Genomic DNA, 27,694 nt, shown 5'->3' with positions numbered 1-27,694 from the left:
ATTGATCCTGGGGGGAAAAAAGGACACAAAAAGCCAGCGGGAGTATTATGGTTTTGCAAGTTATTTGCAAACAGCGCATCAATAATGACTTCAAAATCATGATTGATTTGACGCTGCAAAAAATAAGCCCGTTTTGGGTGCATCTCCACTTTAAATTGTCACTCCCTCTCCCAGTGTTTTAGCCAGCAGTTTCTCTTGGAGATCAATAAAGTAGTTATCTATCTGTCGAGATAAGGTGTCATATGTTATCATTCCCCTGCATATGACATAGTAACATAACTTTACTGACTTTCAGTGCTCATTTGCAACAAGTCAAGCTTTGGGTTGAGTCAACAAAGGCACGTCTTGTTCAAAATCCACACTTTTATTGTACATATGGGAGGGATATGAGGAGAAACAGGGCATGATGGAAGCATGAACATCATTATGGCTGCTTCATTTCTCAGAATGTAGTGTCATCCAGAGCAATAATTGGGGCCAACTTGTCAGCCATTACTGCTGAATTAGGTGCTTATGGGAGATGAGTGCTTTGCACAGCTTTGAACCTGAACATGTGTTTGTGTATGAGAGTGACAACAAAGTTAGCCCCATGTGGGTTTTTCTTACGACTCGAGAGGTTCACTTCTCGTCAATAAAAATCCTGCGTGTGTATAATTTGTTTCCTCAACATGCCCAAGCCACTTGTGTTGGACGCTGTGCATCAATCTGACGCGGACTTGTTTAACATTTTAATGAGATGTGGGGTATTTGGCCTGTTGGGGGAAGTATCTTTACTGTAGTGTGAATAACAAGCCAGCAGCCTGAAGGCTACATGTTAGATTTATACTGTAGATAGTAAAATATATCGTCTTTAGCTTGGCTGCGTAATATACATCATCATGACAGCCTTCACTGTGAAATGTGATCCATTACAAGCATATTCTTCCTTTACAAAGATGATCAGTATAGTCCTAAGTGAATGTTTATTATTGTGTTTTTAGTCTGCAGTGGTGTGGAACTGCAGTGCTTCATACTGAGAGCTATTTGACTGTGCTAAATGCCAACCAAATATTATGAGCACCTCTCACTATGACACAGTACACTTCCACACAGATGCAAATAAAACCACAATGATAAACATACCATAAATGCTCCAATTAACCTCCTAGACTGCTACAGTCGTCGGGGACGTGGTTTACAAAAGCAAACAACCAGAGGACTCTCTAATTAACAATGGCTCAAAGAACATTGGTATTAACAGCTGGGGCTGTCAGCAGCTGCAGCTGAAGCGTCAGCTACCTCTGCGTGCGCTTTAAAATGTTGGTTGTGCTACTCAGCTGTTGGTTTGAAAGCCATGAGTGAATATACACTCATGGCTTTTTTGTTCCGTAACTCTTAGCGTGCTGCGAGAGGCCTTGCTTATGCAGCTCAAAAATCCCACCGTGTCCAAAGAGAGAAAACTTTTTTGCCTTTGCCATCAAAAGATCACGACAGTGTGAATACCTGACAGAAAATGACACTGAATCCACATTTTTGCCAAGATTTTGACTTTTAAAGGCTGTGGTCTTAAACCTTTGATCAGCTGATGAACAGCCTATTTCACTTTAATGCTTGTTTGGAATAAATTGCTTACTCAAAACATTTTGTTTCACTCCCATGACTTCTTTTTGCCTTATGAAGCTTTACTTGGAACCTCCTTAAGATCCAACAGTGCAAAATGTAAAAACTTGCCATTTTTCCAACTGGTCGTAACGTTTCGATCAGGAGTGTGCTTGTTAAAAAAATGACCATATGGTCAAAGAATGCCCTTTATTCATGTATTCACTTTTTCATGCACTCCAAATCATTATTGAAAATATGTTTTTATATCAAATGATTTTTCCAATTCATAAATAATACATAATGCTTCCAATTAAAGCCCAACACGTTTTGTTATAATTCAAGCATCGATGGCATTGTTAAATTAGTACCGCTGAGACATTATCAATCAATGCATGAGCATTTGTATTTTTGCAAGGGCAGATTTTGTTATATCTTGTAATGGATCTAATTGGTTATAATGTGGTGACCTGCATTTTAATTTAAAAAAAGTAGAACAATTTCTGGTACAGCAATACCAACACAAGCCCGTGTTTAACAATGAGCTGGTCTGTGTCTGCTTTGCTCAGGTTCACGTGTGTGTGTGTGTGTGTGTGTGTGTGTGTACCCCTGAATGTAAGATGTGTGTCTTCAATCATGTAAGTGGATGTGTGTGTGTGTGTGTGTGTGTGTGTGTGTGTGTGTTTGTGTGTGGGAGAAGGAATTTGTAAAAATGGTCGGCCCCTGGGACTTCCACTTTGGATGGTAATGCAATCGAGAATCAATCAGTCAGCGGGTCAGCAGTGATGCAAATGTTAATCATGTGAGACAGCCTGTCAGTCTGCCACGAGCTGCTCCATCATCTTGTCTCCTAATATATTCTTAATACAATCTCAAACACTTTCCTGTTTCTATACGCCGGGCTGTCTCTTTATTCCTGAGAGTTCCTTGACATGTATTTCCACGCGGCTTCTCTGCTGCTTCACTTATTGCTACATTCGTCTTTAGGAACACAATGACTTGTTAAAGCCGTATTATTCCAGTGGTTTCCGTTGTAATTAAGCCAAAACAGACACATTGTGATTCATTTCCATCCCTGTGCATGAATCCATTCGGCGAGAAATCCGTTCTATGCATCTTCCAGGATAGCCATGCTGCCAAGTGAAAAATAGTCCCAAGTGTTTATGCTCCATCTGTTTGCTACATACTATGTAATGGGATGAGAGGCTCTCATTTAGAGCACGAATTGAAAATGAATACATCTAGTATATACTGTATGGGAAGCCCAGCAGCTCCTTTGTCCTGTCATACATCAGTCATTTCCAAATCCACAATGCCACAGTGAAATCCCGCTGTGTTCTTATCAGAGCCACCAGAAGCACTTTTTACGGAGCTTTTTGACACGGGCCTTGGTGCTCGGACGGCTGGCTTGGGAGGTGGCAGCTGGGGGTTTGGCCAGAACGGGTGCAGGCACGTCGTACTCTCCCTCCAGGGACTCCATCACCCCTTGAAAGCGTCCCTCCTGCAGACGGAAGTCATGCTCCACGCTGGAAAGGAGAGAGGAATGACAGTGATTTAAACACGGGGGTAATGTCGCAAGTCAAGCTGCAGTTAGTTTTTTATTACTGGGCTCATTTTTCATGTAGAAAAAAAGTTGAAACATGGGAGGAGAGGCATGAGAGGACCATTAACCAACTTATTTGCAGAGACATTAAAAAGAAGATTGAGAAAGGATAGATTTTAAGAGACAAACGTCCCAAATTCTGACAGATAAGATGCACATTGTGACTTAGGTGTGAATCTCTATTCTTAGCATGCATAGTCTGCCTCTTTCATGTTCATAGTTTCTCACTGACCATACTGTACAGTATGTAGCCACTATGAGGGGAGGAGAAGGAATAGTGTGGATGGACCGTGTGATTTCTTCAAAGTAAAACCCTCTCGGCTTTCTTTTCCTTCTCCCTCCCTCATTTGTAGCTCTCTCTCTCTCATCTACCTTTTTTTCTCCCCTCCCTACGCGCCATCTCTGAAGTGTCCACCGCTGCAGGTCGTTGAGTGGAAGCTCCTCACACCTTTAGTTTTCTTTTGTGTGTTGTATACAAGGTAATGTGTGTGTGTGTGTGTGTGTGTGTGTGTGTGTGTGAGATGGAGCGTATTACAGGGGCGGATACATGTCGGACATTGGCGTCTGAGTTATTTCAAGATGTAACGGGGCAAACAGAGTCAAATCTACAGCTACGGGGCATGTAGGGTTGTCAAAGTCCAAAAACCTTCCAAATGGGGATACAGTAGTCCCTCGCTACTGTATGTCACGGTTCGAATATCGATATTATCAATCACATCGGTTAAGTGTAAATGTTTAAATAAGAAAGTTATTTTCATAGCTTATTTCAGCCCAAACAAAGCAAATATGTTTGTTTTACCAGAACATTGACAAAATGCTGGTATCCACAACTCACATTTTGGATTTCAGAATGCATTTCTTTCTAGTGTTCACACATTAACTGAAGACCTGAATGAAAAGCAGGCATGCAGGCGCCTCGTTGTCGTGGGGGGCTCCCTGGTGCCTGCAGGCATTTATCAACCCATCTCCCTATCTATGACCACATGGCTATTTATTTGCAATAGCAGTAGGGAGCAAACTGCCCAGCCAGTATCAATACTGCTGAGTTCTTAGTAAAAAAAAAAAAAACAAAACAAAACAAAACAGTACAGCAAGTGAAACACAGTTTTACACAACAGCTTGTCCAGAACACAAACACCAGCTGTTGTAGAGCTGGAGTGTCCATTGTGTCAAAATATTATGGGGAAAAAAGTCATCATCATTTCCAATAAGGAAGTTGAAATAGTTGGAAAAAACAACAGCAGAAATGGGAAAAAAAACAGCTTTAATTTTCCGAGAGTAAAGTTCAAATATTAAGAGAAAAAAAGTTGTATTCTAAATAGAAAAAAGTCACAATTTTATGAGAATAAACTTGTAATATGATGATGACAAATAATGTCATTTTAGTAGCATACACTTGAAATGTTAAATGTTTTTTTAAATTAACAAAACAAAGTCAAGTTGACATTTTTGGGAAATTAGGTTGGGTGAAAAGTTAGAATTTTATGGGAATAAAGTCAAAATATTGTGGGAACAAAGCCATAACATTACAAGAAGGAAATTTACAAAGATTATTTAAGAAGGAAGGTGAAATATTTGTAAAATTGAACATAAACGGCAAAATTGGAAAAAAAGAAGACTAAAGTTCTTACTAAGAATAGGCTTTTTTCATCTACTGCATATTTTGTCTTGAAACATGTATAACTTCTTTGCATATCTACATTTTACAAAAATCAATGTGGCCCTTGCATTCTTTCATTTTTCAGTATGTGGCCCTCGATGCAAAAGGTTTAGAGAGAGATACGTTATATGGAAACATTACAGTATTAGGATACCAAAGGACGCTGTTCTAGTTAATCCCAAAAAGGGATCGATTGAGGTCCTCCACACCAAACTTATTCAACATTGCCATTATTGACCTTTGTTCGAACAGAAAAGGCCCTTCCCCAAAATGTTCTTAGAGAGTTGGAAGAATAGAGTTATCCTAAATGTACTGGCAAGATGAAATATAACATTTCAAGAGGGAACTGAACCTTTGATTAAAAGGTGTGACCCAAGACTTTTGTCTATATGATATACGGGCTCCCCTGCCTCCCAACAAATGTGTCTTCCAGAAGCTGAGTGGTTGTGATTGGGGAGGCTTAGTAGCTGAGAGCATGGAGAAAAGAAAGCTTTCAGATAGATGGACTTTTGAAAGCTATCTGTGCTTCCATAAATCTGAGGTCAGCAGAGAGCAAATGAGGAAAGGGAAGGAAGGGGACTCAAAAGAGCAGCAGGAGGAGGAAGAGAGGCTGAGTAAGGGCCACAGAGACAGTTAGCGAGGACAAGGGAGAGTTCTCTGCTCCTTGGCTGGAAGAGAGCAGAGGTGTAGGGAGTGAGAGAAGGAGGCAGGGAGGTTAAAACTCTAATAGGGGCAGAAGATAGAGTCCATGAATAAATCATATGAGGGAGGTGCACCGGCTGAGACATAGCTATTGTTCACACAAATACATGTACAACGTAACGGTCTCCATGCTGCACTTCTATCTGAATTTGGAAAAACATGCTGCCCTTTGCATCCTTAATCCTCTTCATTTGAATCATTTGACACATGATGGCCATGATAGGTGACGTCGAGGATCAAACCTGGATAGGAGCGGAGTCATGACATCAACACGTGACAAGACTTCTTGTTCAGAAAAAAACTGTCTCGCCATAATGAATAAATCATAAATAAATGAATAACAATTTGTACTGTCTTCACTTGGCATTCCATTTCAGAACAAGAATGCTACACATTTTCATGTAGCGTTATAATGTGTCAAATAAGCACATTATTTGAAGGTAATAGACAATTCCTTTCATTGTAAAGTATGTCCGAGCTACTCAGGGGTGACAACACAGGGGCTGTCAAAAGTTCACTCTTTTGTCTCTCATCATACACATTAATTAAGAACAGCAATAGCAAATTATCTCCAGGCTGCCAGCCCACATCAAAACCTTCATTTTTTTCCCTCACCATAAATCAGTAAGCGTCAATCCCAGGCGTAATTCAACTTTCACACAGCACTCACCCTCCCAATCTCCACTGATCCCCTTTAAGGGATTGATAAATACGGTATTGTACAATTACAAAACATGAGCTTCTTATGCCTGACTTTTATGTATGCAAAACCTCCTCTGAGGAAGTGCATGACTCTGCATACCTTGTCAGGTCATTGTCTTGCTTGCACAAATGCAATTACTGTGTGTGGAGGAGGGTTTGCTTACTCACACAACAATATGCAATATGTGACAAACAGAGCTAATTAACACCTGTCTAACCATGAATGAGCCGTATTTGCATTTCATACTCCTGCATTGCTGCTGGAAGCGAGTAGTCTGTGCGGTAGAGGTGATAAAGGCTTTTGGCAATCAGCAACATGGATCCAGGCTACAAAACATGACGTAGAATGCAAATGAAGCTCCTTTCATGGGATAAAAATGTGCTGATTTGCATAATGATGGCAGGATTAAACAAGTGTGCGTTGTATCAAACACCTAAACAGCACAGGTTGACTTATCGAGGTAGTACACTGCAAAGACAAGCATGACCGATCAGGTGCTGCAATGTGCTTGCAGCCACACAACACTAGCTTGTGTAAATGCGCGCATCACTTCAGTCCTGACTGATTGGTTTGTGCATTTCATATTAGAGGGAGCGGAAAGGGCAGACTCAGCAGGAGACCAGAATGAAACGATGATAAAACAGAACCCAAAAAGAACTATCAAATGTTTTGAAAGAGGAGAAGCTAAGAGGATGAAAAGACATTATCATTGTGCACTAAGCTGAAAAGTTACCTGTAGATGATGCAGGCTGTCTTTTGGCAGGTGGGGCAGTTGTTGATATCCTGGCCGGTTCTGTACGAGCTGCGACTGCAGGAACAACACAAAACACACTTCAAATCTCTTTGAAGGCTCATGATAGTATCTGATTGAACTTATTTTTGTAGTTGTTTCATTTTTTTCTGCAGTTGATTTCACCTAAAAATACTGTTGCATTAAAAAGCCACAAACAGGCTAAAATTAAGACTTTTAAATGCAAAACTACTAACATTACAAGTGCAAAACCCGTAAGTGTATGTAGCTTTTATTAACCACTTAAGGTGGCAGCAGCTGCATTTGAAGTATCATGAGGGGTCATCATCCAGCAGATTTATCTACCTCTGAATGCGCTTTAAAATATTGGTTGCTGCTGTTGTGAATTTTCAAGCATGTTTCACGTAGCGTTCAGTTGTTTACAATCAACTCATCAGTGGTATTGATGCTGGCTGAGTAGTGTGCTTCTTACTGGTATTACAACATTGGTTATGTTGCCGCTGTGTTGTGCAATAAATTAGAAATGTGGTCAAATATAGCTGTGTTGGCCTTTCATAATAATTATGTCATTATGCATATTATTTTTAATTTCTATTTCTATTGGTCAAGCAGTCATTTTTCTAGCATGTTTTTAGCTAAATGTACTATTAAAACACATCATATCAGTCAAACTATATAGCAATAATATTGACTGGTAAAGTGGGAGCCATAGAATGTTTTATTGATTGGTTGTAGACTGGTAATCTAACTCTTGGCTGCTGGTGTCACAACCTTCATTGCTCTCTCCACCCGCTCCTACGCCACAGAGCTGCGTCTCGGCTGTGTTGTAGGGCCCGAAATAGCATGTGATGTTTTACCAATATGATCTAGTAACGCAGGACATTGATTTATTTATCCCACTTGACAGGAGCCTCAATTTAAAGTGCCAGCAAATAGTCCCACTACTTAAAGCTGCAGTTAGCCAGAGAAGACACACCGAATAAGATGCTTTAAGTTGCCTCCCGTCCCTCCATAATGCCACTCTCTTTGAACCAGGAAAGCACTTGTTAACATACTTCTTCAATTTTTTTTCTCACAAGTTCAAATTTGGCAGAGGCCTGCGTGCTACTGAATAAAATGATTATACTTGAGTTAGGGCTGTCAAATGATTACACATTTAATCAGTTTTTACACAAATCAATCATGATTCATCACCATTTGCAACTACGTCTGAAATATGCCCATTTGTACTGTCTTTTATTAACAGAAAGATAAATGCCAGGATAGAATTATGTATATTTGTATGTACTAACAGCTCTAAATGAACTGAAAATTTAAATCAAGGTAAAAGATAGCACACATGTGTGAAAATGTATTTACCTAACACTGATCTCTTTAAGAACATTTGACCCTTTAACCGCATTATTATGAGCAATGAGGGCTTGCGTTCAGAGACATCGTAAATAATTTCAAGTAAATTTACATGTTTTCAGTGTATTTTCTGGGATTTCCCAGCATACTTAAATGCAGCAAATTGTACTACTGAGTTACGAAGTGAGTGATAAGAATATCCACTTCATGTTTGTCTTTGTCTTTCTGTTTATTTAGACCACACATACACGCATAATAAAGCTGTTTTTGTGATGTTTGCAGTGTCCCTGAATGCATCTTGTGTTCTTGTAATGAAACCCATGAAGTGTCCGAGGAAGAAGGGACTAGAGACGTGTTTGTGAGTTGGAGATAGAGTAGAATAGCGAGAGAGAGAGTATCGCACTGCGTGTGTCTCTGTGGAGATTCCACACTGCCTCCTTTGGCGTCATAGCAGAGGTGTGCTTGTCCTGGTGCACATGCGTTAATTACACACAAAAAATGAGCGTAATTAATGAAATAAATGAGTTATCACCATCAACGCAATATTTTTGACACCCCTAGTTTAAATGCGTACAGTTCTTCTATTTGTGGAGCAACCACCCGGTGATATTGTAGACATGGAACCAAACAAAAGACTGGGTGGCCTTAAAGGAAAGAACACTTTGTTTCCCTTCTAAATCGTCAAGTAAGCCAAGGGAGTTGCTGAAATCTGTCAATAAAACGGTCGGTTTAATGAATTGAGCTAGACCACGTGGCTGGCATTGTATTTAACATTAATTAACAGAGGCAGGAGAAACTGTGCACATCAGCAGAAGCCTGTCTTCCCATCTGTAGGGTAACCTCGTGTCTGACCTTACCTGCACTCTCCTCTTCCCTTACATCTTTTGCCATGTCCCCCCTTTCTCACCCACTTAACATGAGGTATAAATATCCATAACGCTCAGCTACTCACACGCAGGCAGTGCCTGTGCACTCAGTTTAGGAGCCTTAAACATTTAATTGCATTTCACAAATGTAATCTGATCGGGATTAGCCTGCTGCGCGGGACATCTGTCTACCCTGAGAGGGACGAGGGCGATCCAGTGTTTAGGTGGACACGCCTAAGACGGAGACCTTGTCATGGTTGTCTGTAATGTTAAGTGATGCATTTACTGGCCACTTCAATCGGTTCCCATTATAAGACACGGTTACATTTATTCAAATATAATTGCATGTGGTTCAATTACGTCATAATTTTGTCATTACAGGTGGTCCTCAGGTTACCGACGAGTTACGGAACTCATAGCTAAATGAACATTGTACACAGGACACACGAAGGACATAAAACACAGTAATAAAAACACTAAATACAAGAATTAATGAAACAGTATTTAAAAAAGACATAACAAAGCTTAGTTATTACTATCGCTTTCATTGGAGCAGATCCTTCAACATGCTCAAGGATGCTAGAGTGACCTAGCAGTTATGTGTAGTGTTAAAGAGTTTTGCGAATTCCGACTGTCTGTGAAGCCATGAACATGACATGAGTTGAGTTTGCTGATGTTGTTTGGGCTTGGGCGATTGTTGATGGATTGCCTACGCTTCATTCTGGATAAATGTTACAGTGCCATCTTTATTCTTGATGGTGGTCGTGACAGTCGAGTGTTGAGAGTAGGGTGCTTGCACATGAGCCGCACGTAGTGTACGGTTTACGGGAGAGCGTGAATGAACCCTAACTCTCGCACCGTAAACAGAGGACCGCCCGTATTACTTTTTTTCTTATGACTGGAAGAAGTCTATGAGGTTCTACTGCATTCATTTGTCAGCATTTATGGTTCAACATGAAGAGGGCCATTTTGACTACATTTCTTAATCAATGGATTTTTTTCCTATAATGTTTTTCTCTGAATGTTCTGAACTCCTGTTTCTGGGTGTGTCGTTTTGAGCAAAATAAGGCTACCCATTGACTCGCACACTGTGGTATGAGTACCATGGATGACACGTGACTCTATCTCGTGGCACTCACGAACAACAGGATTGTTGCAAAACTATTCATACCCGTGAGCAACACTCAGTTTCTCAGCACAGAACAAATGAAAAGTGTTTCTCCTGTTTGCATGAAAGGAAATGGCACAAACATGACAATCCATCACTGTTTTTGTTCCTAAGCCCTCTTTACTATAGATATATTGCAAAAGTCTGTATTTCATTGTTGCAAAAGTATTCATACCATTGCACCAAAGTCGAAAGTCGAAAATGATTGCACACTAAAAACTATTGCATCAGTGTCACAAGCCTGCATTTACACACCTGTGACTTGCATAGGCTTCATTACTCCTTATAAATTGTGCCCAATAGTCACCTCACCTGTCCAGTAATCCCATGCTTGTCAGCAGACAACAGTCATGAAGTCGAAGGAGCTGTCAGAAAGAAAGTTCTAGAGAAGCATAGAGATGGACAAAGTTATGCAGCCATCGCAGGTTCACTCCATGTGCCAAAAAGTACTGTTGCATTACTGGTCCAGAAGTGGAAGCGCCATGGTACCACTGTGAACCTCCGAAGAATGGGGCATCCCTCCAAGATCACGGCAAAAGGCAAGAGGAAACTGCTCAGGGAAGCAAGAGCAAACCCCTCTGTAACTCTTGAAGACCTGAAGCAGTCTCTCCAGGTTGCTGGGACTGATATATATCCCGCACTTTACACAAGGAAGGTCTCTATGGGCGTGTTGCAAAGAAAAAGCCATACCCGAAGAAACAACATCTACCACGCATCTGAAAGACACCGATGTGGGAAAGAGTGATCTGGTGAGATGAAACGAAAATTGACATTTTTTGCCTAAACACCAGGAAGTATGTTTGGCGCAAAGCCAACACAGCATATGATCCGGCTCATACCATCCCAACCGTGAAACATGGAGTTGGGAACATATGCCATGGGGCTTGTTTCTCTTCCTCCGGTCCTGGTGAGCTTGTCTGTGTACAAGGGACTACGAATAGTGTGAAATACATTGACATCCTGGAGAAGAACCTCTTCAAGTCTGCAAAAAGCCTGAACCTTGGGAGGAGGCTTATCTTTCAGCAAGATAATGATCCAAAACATCCAGCTCGAGAGACACAAGAATGGGTCAGGAAGAAGAAAGTGAAGCTTCTAGACTGGCCAAGTCAGAGCCCAGATCTCAACCCAATAGAAAACCTGTGGCGGGATCTGAAGATTGCCGTCCACTGAAGATCACCAAGGAACCTGACTCAGCTGGATCGGCATAGCAAAGAGGAATGGGCGAAACTGTCCAAACAGCATTGTGCAAAAGTCATTGCTGGCTGTCCAAAGCGATTGGAAGCTGTCATTGCTGCCAAAGGAGCTGCAACCAAGTACTGACTATGACTTGATGACTTGGTGTGAATACTTTTGCAACAATGAAATAGCGACTTACGTTTGTGCTATTTCCTTTCTTGTAAACAGGTGAAACACACTCTTCCTTTGTTCTGTGCCGAGAAATTGAGTATCGCTCATGGGTATGAATACTTTTGAAGCCCACTGTACATGCATGAAATAGTTGCAGAAATAAAAATATATTAATCAGAGATGTCCTGAAATGCAATTCATGGAATATTAAAAGCTAAACTGCCATGGGAATTGGAGGTGGAGAAATAACACTAAAATATATTTAAGGTGTAACCAATGGTCCACTTCCAATAGCTGACGATGTTGCACTTCTTTACTGTAGATACCAAACTAGCTCAGAGGGACTCAACAGTGCCTCTGCTGGTTGCAGCCAAGGAGCGCACTTCATTTTGGTTCACTTTAAATCAGGGGTGTGCAAACTTTTTTCATTGGGGGCCACATACTGGAAAAGCATAGGATGGGCAGGCCACTTTCATATTTTACATGTATTTAAAGAAAAAACAGCCTGTTTCTTATGGAATCACAGGCGTGCCAAAATTAAAAGGCAATGCGTGTGGAAATACAATGAGAATTAATAATACAAAAATATACAAATGTGGAAATTTAAAGAGAATCCATAATACAAAAATGTACAAATGTAGTCATTTTTTTTTACTATTTTGTCTTTGCTTTTTCTGTATTGTCTTAGTTTTTTCCAATTTGCCGTTGTTTTTCCTGTTTTGTATTTGTCTTTTCCACTTGCGTTTTGTCATTTTGTCAAATACAAAACAGGAAAAACAACGGCAAGACAATACAAAGACAATACAGAAAAAACAAAAACAATATAGTAAAAAATATGACTACATTTTTATTTTTTTTTGTTGTTGATTCTTTGTATTTCCACATTTGTATATTTTTGCATTATTGATTCTGTGTATTTCCGCACATATTCCCTTTTAATTTTGGCACCCCTGTGATTCCATAGTCTCTGAGCTTTGTGATATTGGTAGACTAAGGGTATTATTGGTATGAACTTTTTCTCCCTGAATTACACTTTTTTGCTCATTTTTCCATTTCTGTTTGTTTTCATTTCAAATATTTCAACATTTACATTTTCTTTTTCTTTCATGTGATGACTTCATTCCCACAAATATTATGGCGTTATTGCCGTAATATATTTTTCCAAACCTAATTTTCCAAAATGTCCAACTTCATTCTTTGTTTGGTTCTGTCTCTCATAATATTACGACTAATAATAATATTAAATTAACATAATTTTTCTTCAAAATTTCAACTTTATGCTTCTAAAAATTCATTTTTCCCTCAGAATATTACAACATTATTCTTGTAAAATTAGATATTTTTTTTCCTGTAAGATGACATTTTTTTCTCGTAATATTATGACTTTATTTTCCTAATATTTTAACTTTATTCTATATAATTAAATTTTTTCTTTTTTCTTTTTGAATTGGATGTGCCGTTGGCCAATAAAAAAAACAAATGGCCCCCAGTCCGCACTTTGGACACCCCTGTGCAAAATTAACAGTCAATTTAACAGAACGCGACCACGTTATGTGCTCTCAAGAGGTCGTGGTGGTGTCATGTAATTCTGTGAGCTCAGCCTGGATTAGGGAGGAGTGCATGAAAGCAAGTTAAATGTGAGGCCAGAGGGAAGAAACATTGCGTGGGTTGCGGGAAAGAAGTTCCTGACAGTGAAAGTGAGAGTGTAACAAGGTGCAGGATGAAGAGGCAAAAAGGAGGAAGCCATAGGAGATAAATCACAGCACATAACAATACACTGGAGTGTCGGACAGCTTGTCCGGTAGAAGCAGAGGGGGAAGATGAGAAGAGAGATGAGTGTTGTTTGGAGGGTTGCAGAAAAAAAAAGATAAAGGCCAAGAGGAGCACACAGAAGTGAACTTAATTTATCGTGGTACATACTGTAGCTCGAAGCCGCAAAAAGAAGAGAAAATATGGACAGTGTTTGGTAAATGAAGTGAGGGTGTATGGAGGATAGATAGATTCAGGAATATGAGAATTTAGAGCAGAAAGATTGAGGATCTGAATTTCATTCTCTTAATGGCAATGTGTGTTGCCATGGTGACTACACACCTTATAAGGTAGCTGAGATATAAGGACACAGGGTTTGCACAGAATAGATTCTGCGCCCTGAAGGAACGTAGGTGGGATCACACACATGCACACTTGCTCCACAGATATGGCATTTTACTGTCATTACAGTCGCCCCTCGCCACTTAGCGGTTCCAACATCGCTCCCTCACTCTATCGGCGTTTTTCAAAAATTGCTTCCGTTCTATTATTCGTCAGAAAATATTGAAAGACAAGTTACATGTAGTATTCTGGTCACTAGGCGTCAGTAGTGTTACATTGATGAGATGTTACCTTAGATTAGATTACCTTCACACTTCATGTAGTCACCCATGGCATGTCCGACATTACATAGTGGGGGGGAAAAAGTGTGGAAGTGGTACATTTTTGGCTTCTTACTTTGTCCTTCTTCCCCAGTTTGTTTGAAAGCCTTTCTTAAGTTTACAATAAATAAATTGGAGGCTAACTAGTAGGTAGTATGCTATGTTTCAAGCGGTGGCTGTCTTTTGTGTCCCTGCAGTGATCCCTTAGCTTGCGCATTAGAGTTGCACAATTTGGTGTAAACTAATAATAATACTAATAATAATACTAATACTAATACTAATACTAATACTAATAATAATACTAATAATAATACAGTGCTCTAATAATGGATAAAAAACGTATTAAGAAGGTCATAAACAGGTTTTCGATGCTCGAACTACAAAAAATATTCAATTTATATACCATTAATTAATAAGTATTCTGTTTATTAATGTTATATCATCCTAATAATATTCAAATACAACATAATTATAATTATGATAATAAGGAAGTTCAGTTCCGCACCATTTTAAATTACAACCACAAGAAAATAGTAAATGAAAACATGAGTTTTTAAAATGAATTTTTAAAGTAAGCTCATATAAGTGTACCCAATGAAGTGGCTAGTGAGTGTATGTAGTGTTTCCTCAAATAGTGACTGGGAGTGTTTATATCGTCATCTGATGGGTGCCAGGTGTTCAGGGTTCTATGAGGAGATCAGTAAACCTAGAAAATGTAAATTCAAAGTTCTCTCAAACACCGTTTCCAATCCTAGCACAATTGCTCTCACCCTTCACTGAGGGCCTTGCTCTTCTCCAGGTCTTGAATGACGTTTAGGAGCACCTTGATCTTCTCCTGGTTGGACACAAGGTTCTCCTCCACACTCTGTAACTTGCTCTCCAGGCCGCGCGGGGCACTCCTAGCCCCCAGCAGAAGTCCTGCGGGAGCACCGTTACATTGCGCTGTCTTGTGAGTCTTACAAGGCGGAGTGTGGTCATCTAAAGATTTGCTCTTCTGTTTTGTGTAGTTTTTCAGTCTAGTGTCTTTGGAGGAGTTTGGCTTGGGACTGTCTGCTGTCTCTTGGGTGTTTTTGCTCTGAGCTACAAGGCCAGACGGTTTGGAAGAAGTACATTTAGGGGAGTTTTTTGCAGGGAGAGCTGGGGGGTTGCTACATTTTGTGTGCTCGGAAGGGTCTGGAAGTTTGAAATTTGTGTGCTGGCTTTTATCGGGTTTGTGTTTGTCTGTTGAAAGTGGTTCTGTTGTCGCTGTAGTCGGTGTGTGTGTGGCCGTCCCGCTAGTGTGTGTGTCTGTCGTTTGTGTGGCCGAGTCCTTGCAGTGTGTAAACTCTGCAGAATGCGGCCTGCTCTGCTGATGCTTTGTCTTATTCTGAAGAGGTGCTGCACTGCTGCACTGTGAGCTGTGTGTTTTTGGTATCGTGTGGGACAACTGGGGGATTTGACTGTTTGGTTTCACTGATGTCTCTTGGACTTTAGCGTCCAAAGTATACTCCTTTTTTGAGTGGTTCTGGGCCACACCCTGCTTCCATACAGGGTGAGGCAAAGTCTGGCTGGATGATATTTGAGGTGCAGCCCTCCTTCGACAGGCGCCTGTGCACTGGGTAAGCTGCGAACGCCTCCGGCCGCAAGTTCCACAAAGCTGGGGCGAGGAGGTGGTCACCATCCGACAGGGCCGAGGCGGGGTGGCGTGGACGGTTGTGCAAACATTCCCTGTCTTTAACGCGGCACGGTGTCGTTCCCCACGTAGAGACTGCACCCTTCTCTTCTCTTGGCTTTCCTCCTTGACCTCTGGGGCTTCACTGCAGACTCCTCCCATCATGTCAGAGCCCACCACGCTGCCATTGGTGTACCTTGATATCCTTTTCCCTCTCGAATCCTTTGCATTTGTCTGTATAGCTTTTATCTGGCAGTAAACACCACTGCCTGACCCTTGTGACCCCATGTCATCCTGTGTCAGGTTGTTGATTTCGTTCTGAGATGTCTCCTTGGACAGCAGGAGACTGTTGTTGTCACTCGAGGTAACTCCTCCTGTCACCACCGTGCTCGCTGCCATGGTGAGAGCTTGCTTCGGGTTGGCCGCTTGGCTGACGTGTCTTTTGACGGAAGGGAGAGTCCGCAGTCCAGGAGACGTCTGCACCCCAACACTGCACAGCTGGCCCCATCGCCCAACCGCCAGGGGAACCCCCAGTGCGGGCACTGGATTGGTCGGGTTGGCCACCCTCCTGCCCATACTCCTCGGCAGGTTGGCTCAGCCCCCTGAGGAGCTGAAGGGGAAGGGGTCAAGCGGGGACATCAGTCGGAGTCAGTGGGATTACATCCAGTCGAAAATGTCTGTAAAAATGTGGGAGTGTGCTGAATGCGACAGCTCGGGGCTCAATAGCCAATATGGACCCGAACGCTCATTGCCTTTCCATTAATGATCCCCTTAGTAGTTCAGCAACTTGTCCCAGTTTCTGACCAATGGCCCGCAGATGATGAGTTGGCTACACTCTCTTTGCATCTGCAGAGAGAGGAAAAAAGACAGTGACTGAGAAAATGGTAAGCAGTAGTGTGAGAGAGAGAGAATAAACAACCAGACTGGCATGGAGATGCAGACCAGATGCAGACACCATCTGAAAGCCTCAAGTGTTGCCTCAGTGCACGCAGTGGCCTGATCAATAAAACTCCATCAAGCTCTTATTAGATCAGCAGGTGGGTGGCAGACGCAGATCTTTGTCTCCTGCAGGAACTGAAAAGACTTGAGGTATTTTAAGACTAATGGTGTATGTCTCCATAGAGTGGAGTAGATCACATGTTGAACACACCCCAGGAGGGACACGGTGTTTTAGTGATGCTATTACATTTAGGCCTGTAGACACATTTAAAAGAATATTGATCCCACTCTATGGATGTTTCCTGAAGTCTTTGTTTGCTATTTTTTTCATCCCTATCTGCAGTGGCCTTGTAGTTCTTGAAGTGTTGACTGCTCAAATCATTCTGCAGTCACTGTCCACTTCATTAGGTACATCTGCACAATCTAGTAAGACCCAGTACAAGTGCTACATGGTCGCAGATGACCATGTTGTTTCCAACCGGGCACCACCAATGTTTGATAGTACAGAATAATCATAATCATTGAATCTGTGTGAAAACATTTCATAAAACCATCAAAGTAGACAATATTTCAGGTATCATCCAGATCCAGATAATAAACCAGACCTGCAATCTTTGCACAAAGAATCTCTGCTAACAAGTGAATTCAAATCTGATGTATCCCCCAGTTAAAAGTGGTACAAGTTGGACTTCCACCAACATTTTCTGCTTAAATATGCCTCAAAAGTCAAAACTTGGAGGTTGAACAACAATCAGGCATCTTGTGAGCCTTACGCTTTATGAACATTTAAAGGATTAACATCACAAATATGTTTGGCTTTTTAAAGGTGAACATTTAAAGGATTAACATCACAAGTATGTTTTTTTTTTTTTTGCTGTTTTTGACGGTCAGACCATTGACTTTTTTGTTCCATTTGTACATGTTGGCAGGTTTGCAGTAACATTGAAAGTACTCCATGCCTCTCATGCAGTTCTATTTGAGAAGCACTGCATTGATGAGACAATACCTTAGTTTAGAATAAATTGGAGGTTAGCTTGTTAGCTTGCTATGTTTAAAGTGGTGTCCGTCTCTTGTGTCCCTGCAGTGATTCCGTAGCCTGTGCATTAGATTTGAGCAATTTGTTCTAAATAAACAATAATAGGAGTGTAAAGGTGACTATAGGGGTGTTAGGGTGTTTCATGTCTACAGGGCTCTAATAATGTTAAAAGCGGTATTTAGAAAGTCATAAACTTATGCTCAAACTTTGAAAATATTCCATTCATTAATATTAAGTCCTACTTTGCAGAAATTCACATATTGCGGTCGGGGCCGGAACCACTTAATTGCGATAAACGACGGACGACTGTACCTTACATCATTTCCTATGGGAAAAAAATGTTTTGAAATTGGTACAACTCGGTTTTGTTTTGCTTTGGATGTTCAACTGTGTTTGGGTTTTATAAAACGGCTCCAGCAAGAGTGAGCGTTTTAAAAAGTTGTTGCTCATGTCAAATATCCAACTCAAAGGTGTCACTTTGGAATGTGACATCCTTGTGTGAGTCAGGATCAGTCAAAGGCTTCCAACTTCAGTGACATTGCTGCTATGTCTATAAATATCTTGACAGTGTACTTATGGATACGCGGATCAGTGACCACACCATGGCCTTGTCATAATTAACACCATTCAGGAAGGTCACCATACTAACCTTAGCGCTGGAATGCACCAACAGGTCTTGACCCCTGATTTACACACCCTGCAATCACGTGGAAGAGAAATTGAAAACAAATTGCAGATAATCATTTTCCTGGGAGAGTGAGATGACGCAGCCAGACAATGTTTACGTATGCGATTATGAGCGTGCTGACAGCAGATGTGCCTGCATATTTAAGAGCGTGTGCTGTGCGCTGTTTGCTGTGGGATTCAGGCGGAGTCAATTGAAGGCAAACTCCCTTCATCTCATTTCCAATGTTTTGTGTCTCCAAGCGGCAGCCGCAAAAGATACAAAATTGCCAGCTGTTGAAATACAAGTGAGTATGTGTCAACACAATTGTCTATTTAAACTTGCTATAGTGTATGTTAAAAGCATGTGTGTGAAACATTGGATTAATAGTACAGTAGTCCCTCGTTTATCGCAGTTAATTGGTTCCAGACTCGACCGTGAATTTTCACAAAGTAAGATTCCTTATTTATAAATGGATTATTTTCATATTTAGAGCCATTTAATGCATAAATACGATCGTGCTCATGTGTGTTGCTATAAATCTGTTCCCTCGGGGAGCTGAGTGGCTGGCGGACAGGAGGTGACGTTGGGGATTCAGACTAGCTTGTGTTTTTATTTGGAATTTTTACTAGAGGTTATGACGTCTGTCATGAGATAATTCAAATGAAAGCAATAAAAGCCTTCTGTTTCGGCGACCAAGTCTTGTGATTGTATATCTCACCAAACATGACAGTAACATTACTGACACCAGGTGACCAGTGTAGATTATATTTGTATTTTAGTGCATTTACACATTTTTATGCTGGGAAATGTTTATTTTAAGCAAAAAATATGTAACATTAACTTAAATATGTATATTTTATGACTCATTACGTGCATTCATTTGCTGCCTCTTTTTTTTTTGCTGTTTTTATATCTTTAGAATGCACAGAAAAGAGAAAGGCACGTGTGTTCATGTCTCACATAAGGATTGTGGATGATCGACAAAATTCCAAAAAGTGGTTTTCCTTTAAGGTGTGTCAACATTTTGTGGTGATTAGGCGAAACATCCTAAAGTTCCAGTGTAAGTTTTATGCTGCACATTGAGCTGTGTAAGAAATTTCAAGCCAATCTGACTTATGTGTTCAAAGTTTGATGTTTAAAAACATTGCAGAAACCTCTGTTAATGTCCGCCCCGGTTAGCATGTTTTTCGGTTAACGTCAAAAATTTATGACACGATTTTGTCTCGGTTTGCGTACATTCTCTGATTAGTGTACAATATGGTTGTCTTATTAATGCACTGTGTGAGTCCAGCTGTTTCTTAATGTATTTTTATCTGAAAAACATCCTTCTTTGTTAGCATTCTAGTAGCCAGCTAACAAAATAACTCAGGGCAAAGCAGGTGGTGGTTGATCTCACTGTCACGTTGTGTCTTTAGGAACAGTCACGTCAAGAATCACGTCTTCAATGAAGGTAAAAGTAACCTTAAGTGTTCATTTATCCCTTTCATTCATCATTATATGCATTTGGAATTGTTTTCTGAATGTAAACTGTAATTGTAAAACCATAAAAACATGTTTTGTGTTAACATTTTTGGCTTTTTGGAGTGGATTCATTGGATTTACATTATTTCTTATGGGGAAATTTTATTCTGTTACCGTCTGTTTCAGTTAGAGTCGGACCTTCTGGAACGAATTAATGAAAAGTATAGTTTGGTGTGCACTGGTTCAGGATTACAAGACTAGATTAGACAAACAGTGACTGTAGTTGTGGTGTGTTCAAGTGCAAGTTTTTCAAATAATTTAATTCTCCACATTTGAGTAGATAAGGCTTCTATCGCTGCTTGTGTTTTCCATGCTCATCACTTGCTTTTCCACATTTGTGTCACGCCGTATTTAAATTGCCGCTCTTATCCTCTCCTCTCTCAGTATTTCAACCACATTGCAAACCTTTGACAGTGAAAAATGAGCAGGGAGGAGAAGAGGAGGTAATGGCGTTGTTGCCGGGGTGGGGCGAGTGATGATGATGAGGAGGCGACAAATGAGGAAAGCGGGTGTCACGGCGTAGAGCAGGGAGGCGCAAAGACATGGTGAACGGGCCTAGCAGGGGAGAGAACGTGTGAATGCGAGGGGATGAGATGGGAGTAATGTGCGCCTGTCAGAGCGAGAGATGCAAAGCCAATTTCTCCTTCCAAGTTGAAATCTCCAAAGGTGCTTGAAAGAATTGTCTGAAGACGAAAAGAAAACAGAACAGAGACGCTCGGATAAATAAAAGAATGCAAATAGAAATGCGAGATGCTGTAATCAATACGCACTGCAAGTATGCTTGGGCATCTGTCACCACACACGCACACGCACACACACACACACACACACACACACACGCGCATACATAACCTTTAAACACTACGCAGAGTTTTGAAAGCGTCTTTTTTACAGAAATCTGTTCTGCATGCTGTGAATTTAATTTGCCAGTTGTGCTGCTCAACAATTGTGCACAAAGCAGGCACACCCGAGGGCCTTGTGCATGCGCGTGCGCGCGTACACGTGTATACAAGAACATTTTGGAATGCATGTGCACACAGTCTTCTACACTGCTAACAGAGCACTAACTGCTCCTACAAATCATGTCCCATGTCGTTTCAAGGTGAGGCTCATTTTTCAACAGGCGATTGACGGCGACCCCGTGTGTGTGCGTGTGTGTGTGTGTGTGTGTTTGATGCAGACTCACATTAGTGCTTTGTAATTACAACCCATCCTGACCCATTCACCTCTAGAAGATGGTAAACACTTGATGAGTCTATTGCATTCTCTGTAGTGTAATTTTTTTCACCCCAAAACAACACGTTATTGTGATTTTATAGCTGTGTATTTATATTATCTGGATATTATCTTTCAAGTTGGCACTTCATCTACGAACGCTTGTTTCTAAACATCTAGGACTGTTGATGACAGCAGTTTTTAAGATACTTCCCCCATTGGCAGAACCCTTAAGGTCCCTCTTCAAAATGCATCCAAATGAGCCTGCAAGACTGTCACAAGAGGGTTTTCTTGCATGTTTGCACATTTCTAAAAAGCCTACAAGCACAAAACCAAGACAGAAAGGTCATTGTAACTGCAACAGTTTGCAAATACATACAATGGCAGCTTTATCTGATGATAAAATGTTTTTTTTATTTATTGATTAACACCCCCGATAGCGACGAAACAGGCTGTGTTTGTGATGCTGTAGGATTTTTTTGTGTGGAACCCTAACCTCAACTCTTTTTTTGACTGAATATATATTTATTTATTCTTCCCCTAAACACGTTATAAATAGTATATATATTTCATAATACAAACATATTTATTCCAAGGTTATCCAGGGTTCAGTCCAGCTTTTATGAGCTGGGAGTCAGCTGGGACAGACTCCATCTCCCCGCAACCCTGAACAGGATAAGCCAGGGTGTCAAACTCGTTTTCACTCGTTTTTTATGGCTACCCTCCGAGGGCCGCCTGTAACTGTAATATAAATGTAAACCATATAAATATAATATAATATAAATATAAATATATAATATAATAATAATATAATAAATATATAAATATTTAATATAAATATAAATATAAATATATAAAACCATATAAATGTATAATCACCTCATCATATTATTGCACATTTGATTATGATTTTCATACCAACAAATTTACTTTGAAATAGGAAGTCAAGGTGCCATGGGCAAATTTCAGTGTACAACTATGATGTAAATCCTTTTCAAAGGGGTTTGTGCTCCAATAATTAAAATGATTTTTTGCGACCTACTACTAGTTAAAAAAAAAAAGGCATATTTATGCGGTATTAATGTTTCTTATGTTCTTGTTCATTTTCTTGTGTTTTCTTTCCTTTTTTTGGGAGAATGAACAGAATAAGAATTTCATTGCGTAGTATAACTACCTGTTTTACTGTGCATATGACAATAAAACTCTTGAATCTAAGGAGTGGAGCCTGAGAAGTGACGTGTGTGACGTCAGGTAGTTAGAATGAACTGTACCTGAGTGCTAGCAGCAGGTTTGTAGTGTAAAGAGTGGCCGACAACAGCTCCTGTGTGACTGTTTGATGCATGTGTGTTCTCTGCTCGTTAATAAAGCAATTGAAGTGCATAGTGAGTCTCTCCTTAAGAAGAATTCTACGTTGGTCACTCTGTGTCAGTCACAGCCACCTCAGGAAGTACGCTGTCCATGCTACTGTAATGTGAGAGTCTTATTTATGTCTAAGATAGCTTATTTTCTGATTATGTCTACTATATTGGGTAATACAAGTGTAAAGGTGACTATAGTGGTTTTATTTGATTAATGTTGTAATAATGGTAAAACAGTATTTTTATTAACCCCGAATAACGAGGGACGACTGTATCTATTAAACTGTGTGATTTATTTATGAAAATACTGATAAGTAGGCTTTTACTTTTAGTCCTTCTCTGCTGAGAAATGAATATGTTGTTTCTGCACATGTAGGCCTTCTGCATGTCAAATTATTAAGAAAAAATCTTTTTATGCTTTTTTGCTTGTCTAGGGTGTCATATCGTGACATTTATGCTTGCAACTCCACAAAAAATAAGCACCAGTAATATTTTTTTACTTTAATTGGGTATCACTGTAATTTTAAGGGACAGTGCACTTTAATCAGCCTCTGCTGAAGAGCCAGATGTCACAAAAGCTAATCTCCAAAATCACGCAAAAGACGAACATGTCAGCCAGGCTGGCCTAATTAAAGCCAAAAAGTTATCACTGAAGCATCATGAGGAGGAACCAGAAGGAGCAATTTTCTTTTCTTTTTTTTAAGTCAGCAGGCAAACTGTAACATACTCAGAATTCACTTGAGTAATATAAAAAGTAATTTGAGCATTCACTGTGAATTTACATTCCAATCTAGCTCACCGTCTTTGTCGGACTAGTGAGAATTAAATCAGCTTCTCTCAGGTTGCCTCCCTTCTTTATATCTGTACTTGTGGTGTTTTTAAGTGGTATATTTGAATGTGAGCAGGATTATGCCTCTACTCTACAACTCTAACTGATTATATGGACTGATATAAATGAAGAAACGTTTATTCAACCTCATCAAGGTATCAACTGTATACCGCTATATCTATATATCAACTATAACTCTTTATTATTGCCCTAAATCCCTCTATTCAACCACTGAGCATCCAAAATCGCCATGTGTGTGGTCTACAAAGCTAATAACAGTCAAGGTCGGTCTCAAATTAGCACGAGGGAAAACGGTATTGGTGTAACAGCTATGGCTGTAGGCAACATCCTGATGTAGTTTTTTATCAATTCCGCAAGATGGCAGTGGCTGCATTTGAAACATCATAAGTGGCCAGCAGCTTTATCTACCTCTGCATGTGCTATAAAATGTTTGGTTGCAATCCTGTTGTTGTGCAAGTCATGCGTGTTACACTTGTCGTACTGCAGTTTCAGTGGTATTATTGCGGGCTGAGCAGTTTTCCCACAAATCATACATGCTTTTATTATTTATTTTGTAGTGTGGAATGGTAGAAAGGCTTGATCTAGTGATATTATTTAAACAATTGCCCACAACAGTAGGTATAACAAAAAACTCGCCAATTTACGTCTTTATGCTTATATAGTTGTAGCTTGTATAGTTTTAGCCACAATGTAGTGGCAGCTAGGCACAATATAGCGAGGTTGGAGGTGCTCAGTGAAGCGTTTAAACCCAACAGTAGTCAACATCGACATGGGCTCGCACTTTTCTGTTATAGCTGATGACTTTTTGCTGTCCCGTGTGATGCTGCTTCATATGGGCCATGAGTTTGGTCATATTAAACGTGTGCCACCACGGGATACTTGTGCATGACAAGTTTTGCACTCACCTGCAATGTCTTTTTACGGCCACACGGCTGACATCTCTTGCTGCTTGCTACTTTGTTGGCTCGCTAGCAAACGTTGTTGTTTTGATTACATGGGCTCTATTTTGTCGCTAATGGAGAGACACACTGGGGTGGAGTCTGGAATCGACTGCTTGTATCCGAATGCCAAAATCTGAGATTTGAGATGCAGGCCAATATAATCCGATATTGTGTTTGTTTGGGTTTTTTTTGCAGCCATCGGGCCAAAATCAATATCGGATCAGGACATCCCTGCTCTTTAGGCTTCACTGATAATGTTTTTTCATCAAGTGTTGGGATTTTGCACGGCCGTTGAACGCATCACAGTAGCTGTGAGAGGCAAGAGTGAAACTTATATAACTTTTACACCGCGACTCAGATTCCATCCATTCATGGAACATTGTCTTTCATTAGCAGTGAGTGCCTGTACATTTTATATTTTAAAATTAATTTGAGTTGGAGCTGTGTGTCAAAAATAGGCATTTTTATGTGCGTCTCACTTCTACGTTGCTCCTGGAATAACCCCTGCGAAAGCGGGTCTTTACTGTACTGCATGCGTAGTTTTGGCCAACCCTGTACTTAATGTTAATAAATGACCATGTGCTCATGTGCTCAACGAGAGATATAGTTCCCTTCTCACGTTTTCATACCCTCTAAAACAAACAACAAATCCCATCCATCCATCCATTTTCTATGCTGCTTATCCTCATTAGGGTGACGGGGGTATGCTGGAGCCTATACCAGCTGACTTTGGGCGAGAGGCGGGGTACACCCTGGACTGGTTGCCAGCCAATCGCAGCATTTTATACATGTGTAATACAATTATATATACAAATGCATACATAATGAATTTTCAAATTCCAGAAATAACAGCGTGACACCCATTTATTGCCTGCTTTCAATTGCCATGTTTGGATTTATTGAGATTGTAGCCTTGACTGCAGAAATACACTCATCATTACTACTAAATAAATGAGTTATACAATAATAATAGGTCAAATACTGTAAATGTGAGACAGTATTATTAATCATCACTTTCCATACAAGGAATTCAAGTCACCATCCTTTCAGCTTTTTTCCTTCAAGGCATGCTGAACAAAACGTACTTCATAATGACCTGATGCAGAGCCCACACAGGGAAGGAATAAGGATGTTTTCTTTTGATTTATGCGTGCCACATTATATGAGCCATTAGCTACCTATGCAAGCAGAGAAGGGGTGAAATATTTAAGGGGAGCAAATTATTGACAAATCCATTTTGCCACTTGAATTGATTTGTGCCGCTGTTGGCTGGAGTGTGGCTAAGACTGACACACACCATCTGAGTTTTCAGCTGTTTGCTGGTGTCACCTCATCTTTTTGTGGCTCTTTCTATCACCTGTCCACATTCTCGCATTACTCTCTGCGCCCTTTTCTCCCACTCCATCATCTTGTCTTCTCTCTGACGTATCACTCATCCTGTCTGCGTGTTGCCTCCAACCTCTCCATCATAGACCTTACTTACTGTCCTCCCCTTTATCCCAATTACGCTCCATCCACACTCTCAGGAGAGAAAAAAGTACTGTGGAACCTTGAAATGTCCAACGCTTCAGAATTTGACTACAATTTTGGTGAAAGAAGATTTTTTTTTTAAATCTCTATTTCAGCTGTCATAATGCAAAGAGCATCTGCCAGCATAATTTTTATTGTTTTTCTTTTTTGTTGTTGTTGCTTATTCCAAAAGAAGGACCCGCCTTTTACCTTGGAAGTTATGGACTTAGTAAGCACTCAAGTGTCCCCGTATCACTTGTTACAAAAGTTAGGACATTGGCGCATGGAACTGCTTACACTTGTGTGACATTTAGGCATGTGACTGTCTGACCTACAGCACAATACAGTAGTAAAAGTATTATAAGGGCATCAGATTGGCCCCGGAACAGATCATTTAAATTTGCATTATTTCCTACAGGAAAAGCAAAACACAAATAAGACGTTACGTTGACTCTTAGAGCCTCCACTGTGCATAATTGTACCTTTAATAGTACGCTGCCTGGACTGTGCCCTTGGCACCATTTTGCATCGGAAAAAGTACAAACAGCTACCTTGAGGTCCAGTAATTAGCCCCATAGGGCTATATCAGTGTCGACTGAAACTTGAAGCACATAAATGAACTCCCACTCTAAACCCATGAAAATGCGTCGTCCTGACTTTCAAAGTTCCATGTCATCTCCCGGCCTGCAGCACAGGGCCAGCATTAGTGTATGAGAGAAGGGTTATTGCCCAGCAATATAATCCCATATTAGAGTGATTGGCACATGGGCTTTTAATAGCAATCAGCTGATCCGTACATTTGCCGCCCTGCCTCTTTCACGCACCCATACACAGAGCGGAGAACATCTGGAGCCTTGTTGGAGGTGAAATTGTTTGTGTTGTTAATGAATAAAGCAATGCAATAGATCACGGTGCATTTATCACACACAATGCCCGCATCTGCAGATTCTTGTGCAGCAGGATTCACTCTCAGCGGAGTTTGATGTTCTTTATGTTTTGTTTCTGTGGTGCATTAATCCCATTGGACCTCTCATGTCACCACTCAAATAATAGTCATGCATTAGGGTGAACACGAAGTGCCCACTGTGGACTATACCACAGAGACCACAGAGGCTTGTAAAATAGTATATTTTATTCTAACTACGTACACACACACATACACACTTACTTGTTGTTTTCTTGTCTTATCTACCCCACATGATTGTCTCCTCTTGGTGTTTGCTCACATTTCAAATAATCCCTTAGTCCTCAGCGAGTCTTTAGCACTCTCTTTCCCGCTCTTCTTCCTTGGCGTTCTGTTGCTCTTGATCCTTGCATGCTTGCAGAGCTCAGTGATCCTCCCTCCCCTCCTTGCTCTCTCGCTCTCTCTCTCTCTCTCTCTCTCTCTCTCTCTCGTCATCTTCATGTGTCTGTGCAAAAAATGCAGTCATCATTGTCTCTTGCATGCATTTGATCCCCAATTTTGCGTGCCAATGAGTAAACTGGTGGTTATAAGGTTGAAGCATGTGTAAAATGTGTGGGGCTGCGTGCCAGCGTGCAAAGAAAATGTTGTGATTTTGCTGCACGTATAATTTCCGTGAGCTAGTCGTGAAGGCAGCGCAACGTGTGTCTTAACAATGCGGGTGGTGCGTGTCTCATTCACATAAATGGGTCAATTTTTCCAGCGTGGAGCGGTGTCAGGAGGTTCTCTGTCTCTAGCGGGTTTCGGGGGGCCGAACTGCTGCATGCTGGAGAGGACAGCACAGGCTCGGGGGTGACGCTGGTAGTGACAACAAAAGAGAGACCGGTGGCGTGTGTGCTGAAGGAATTGTGGGGCTGGTCGGCTCCAACACTTAAAGAGGACGACTTTAGTGGATTTAGTTCCACGG

The 27,694-nt window shown here is 40.7% G+C and overlaps 2 protein-coding genes across 10 annotated transcripts in view; one reads left to right on the top strand and one right to left on the bottom strand.

The window, feature by feature from the left end:
- Window positions 1-27,694, top strand: part of LOC129189599 (dedicator of cytokinesis protein 2-like) — a 180,266-nt gene that overhangs the window by 117,663 nt on the left and 34,909 nt on the right. The window lies entirely within an intron of this gene.
- Window positions 337-27,139, bottom strand: LOC129189600 (uncharacterized). 4 transcript variants are annotated; one of them, XM_054791438.1, is made up of 5 exons: window positions 26,995-27,138; window positions 16,715-20,636; window positions 14,910-16,636; window positions 6,980-7,054; window positions 337-3,104 (listed from the first exon to the last, which is right to left on the bottom strand). In XM_054791438.1, the coding sequence occupies exons 3-5, from the start codon at window positions 16,364-16,366 to the stop codon at window positions 2,921-2,923; spliced, it is 1,716 nt and encodes a 571-aa protein (XP_054647413.1). In that variant the 5' UTR covers window positions 16,367-16,636; window positions 16,715-20,636; window positions 26,995-27,138; the 3' UTR covers window positions 337-2,920. The 4 variants fall into 4 exon arrangements, with proteins under 4 accessions (XP_054647413.1, XP_054647412.1, XP_054647414.1 ...); XM_054791437.1 differs by having other exon boundaries at window positions 16,733-20,636; XM_054791439.1 differs by having other exon boundaries at window positions 18,415-20,636.

The sequence above is a fragment of the Dunckerocampus dactyliophorus genome, chromosome 11, assembly GCF_027744805.1.
Source record: "Dunckerocampus dactyliophorus isolate RoL2022-P2 chromosome 11, RoL_Ddac_1.1, whole genome shotgun sequence".
Taxonomy (NCBI): Eukaryota; Metazoa; Chordata; class Actinopteri; order Syngnathiformes; family Syngnathidae; genus Dunckerocampus; species Dunckerocampus dactyliophorus.
Note: the sequence above shows the minus strand (reverse complement) of the source record. Positions and strands in the feature narration are given on the sequence as shown.

Excerpts from the sequence above, each read along its gene's own strand:
- LOC129189600 (XM_054791440.1), bottom strand. The coding sequence starts at position 16,366 with ATGGGCAGGAGGGTGGCCAACCCGACCAATCCAGTGCCCGCACTGGGG. Across the intron at positions 7,055-14,909 it reads AGCAAGGCCCTCAGTGAAGG|TCGCAGCTCGTACAGAACCG; the intron begins GTGAGAGCAATT and ends TTGTTCCTGCAG. Across the intron at positions 3,105-6,979 it reads ACAGCCTGCATCATCTACAG|CGTGGAGCATGACTTCCGTC; the intron begins GTAACTTTTCAG and ends TCTCCTTTCCAG.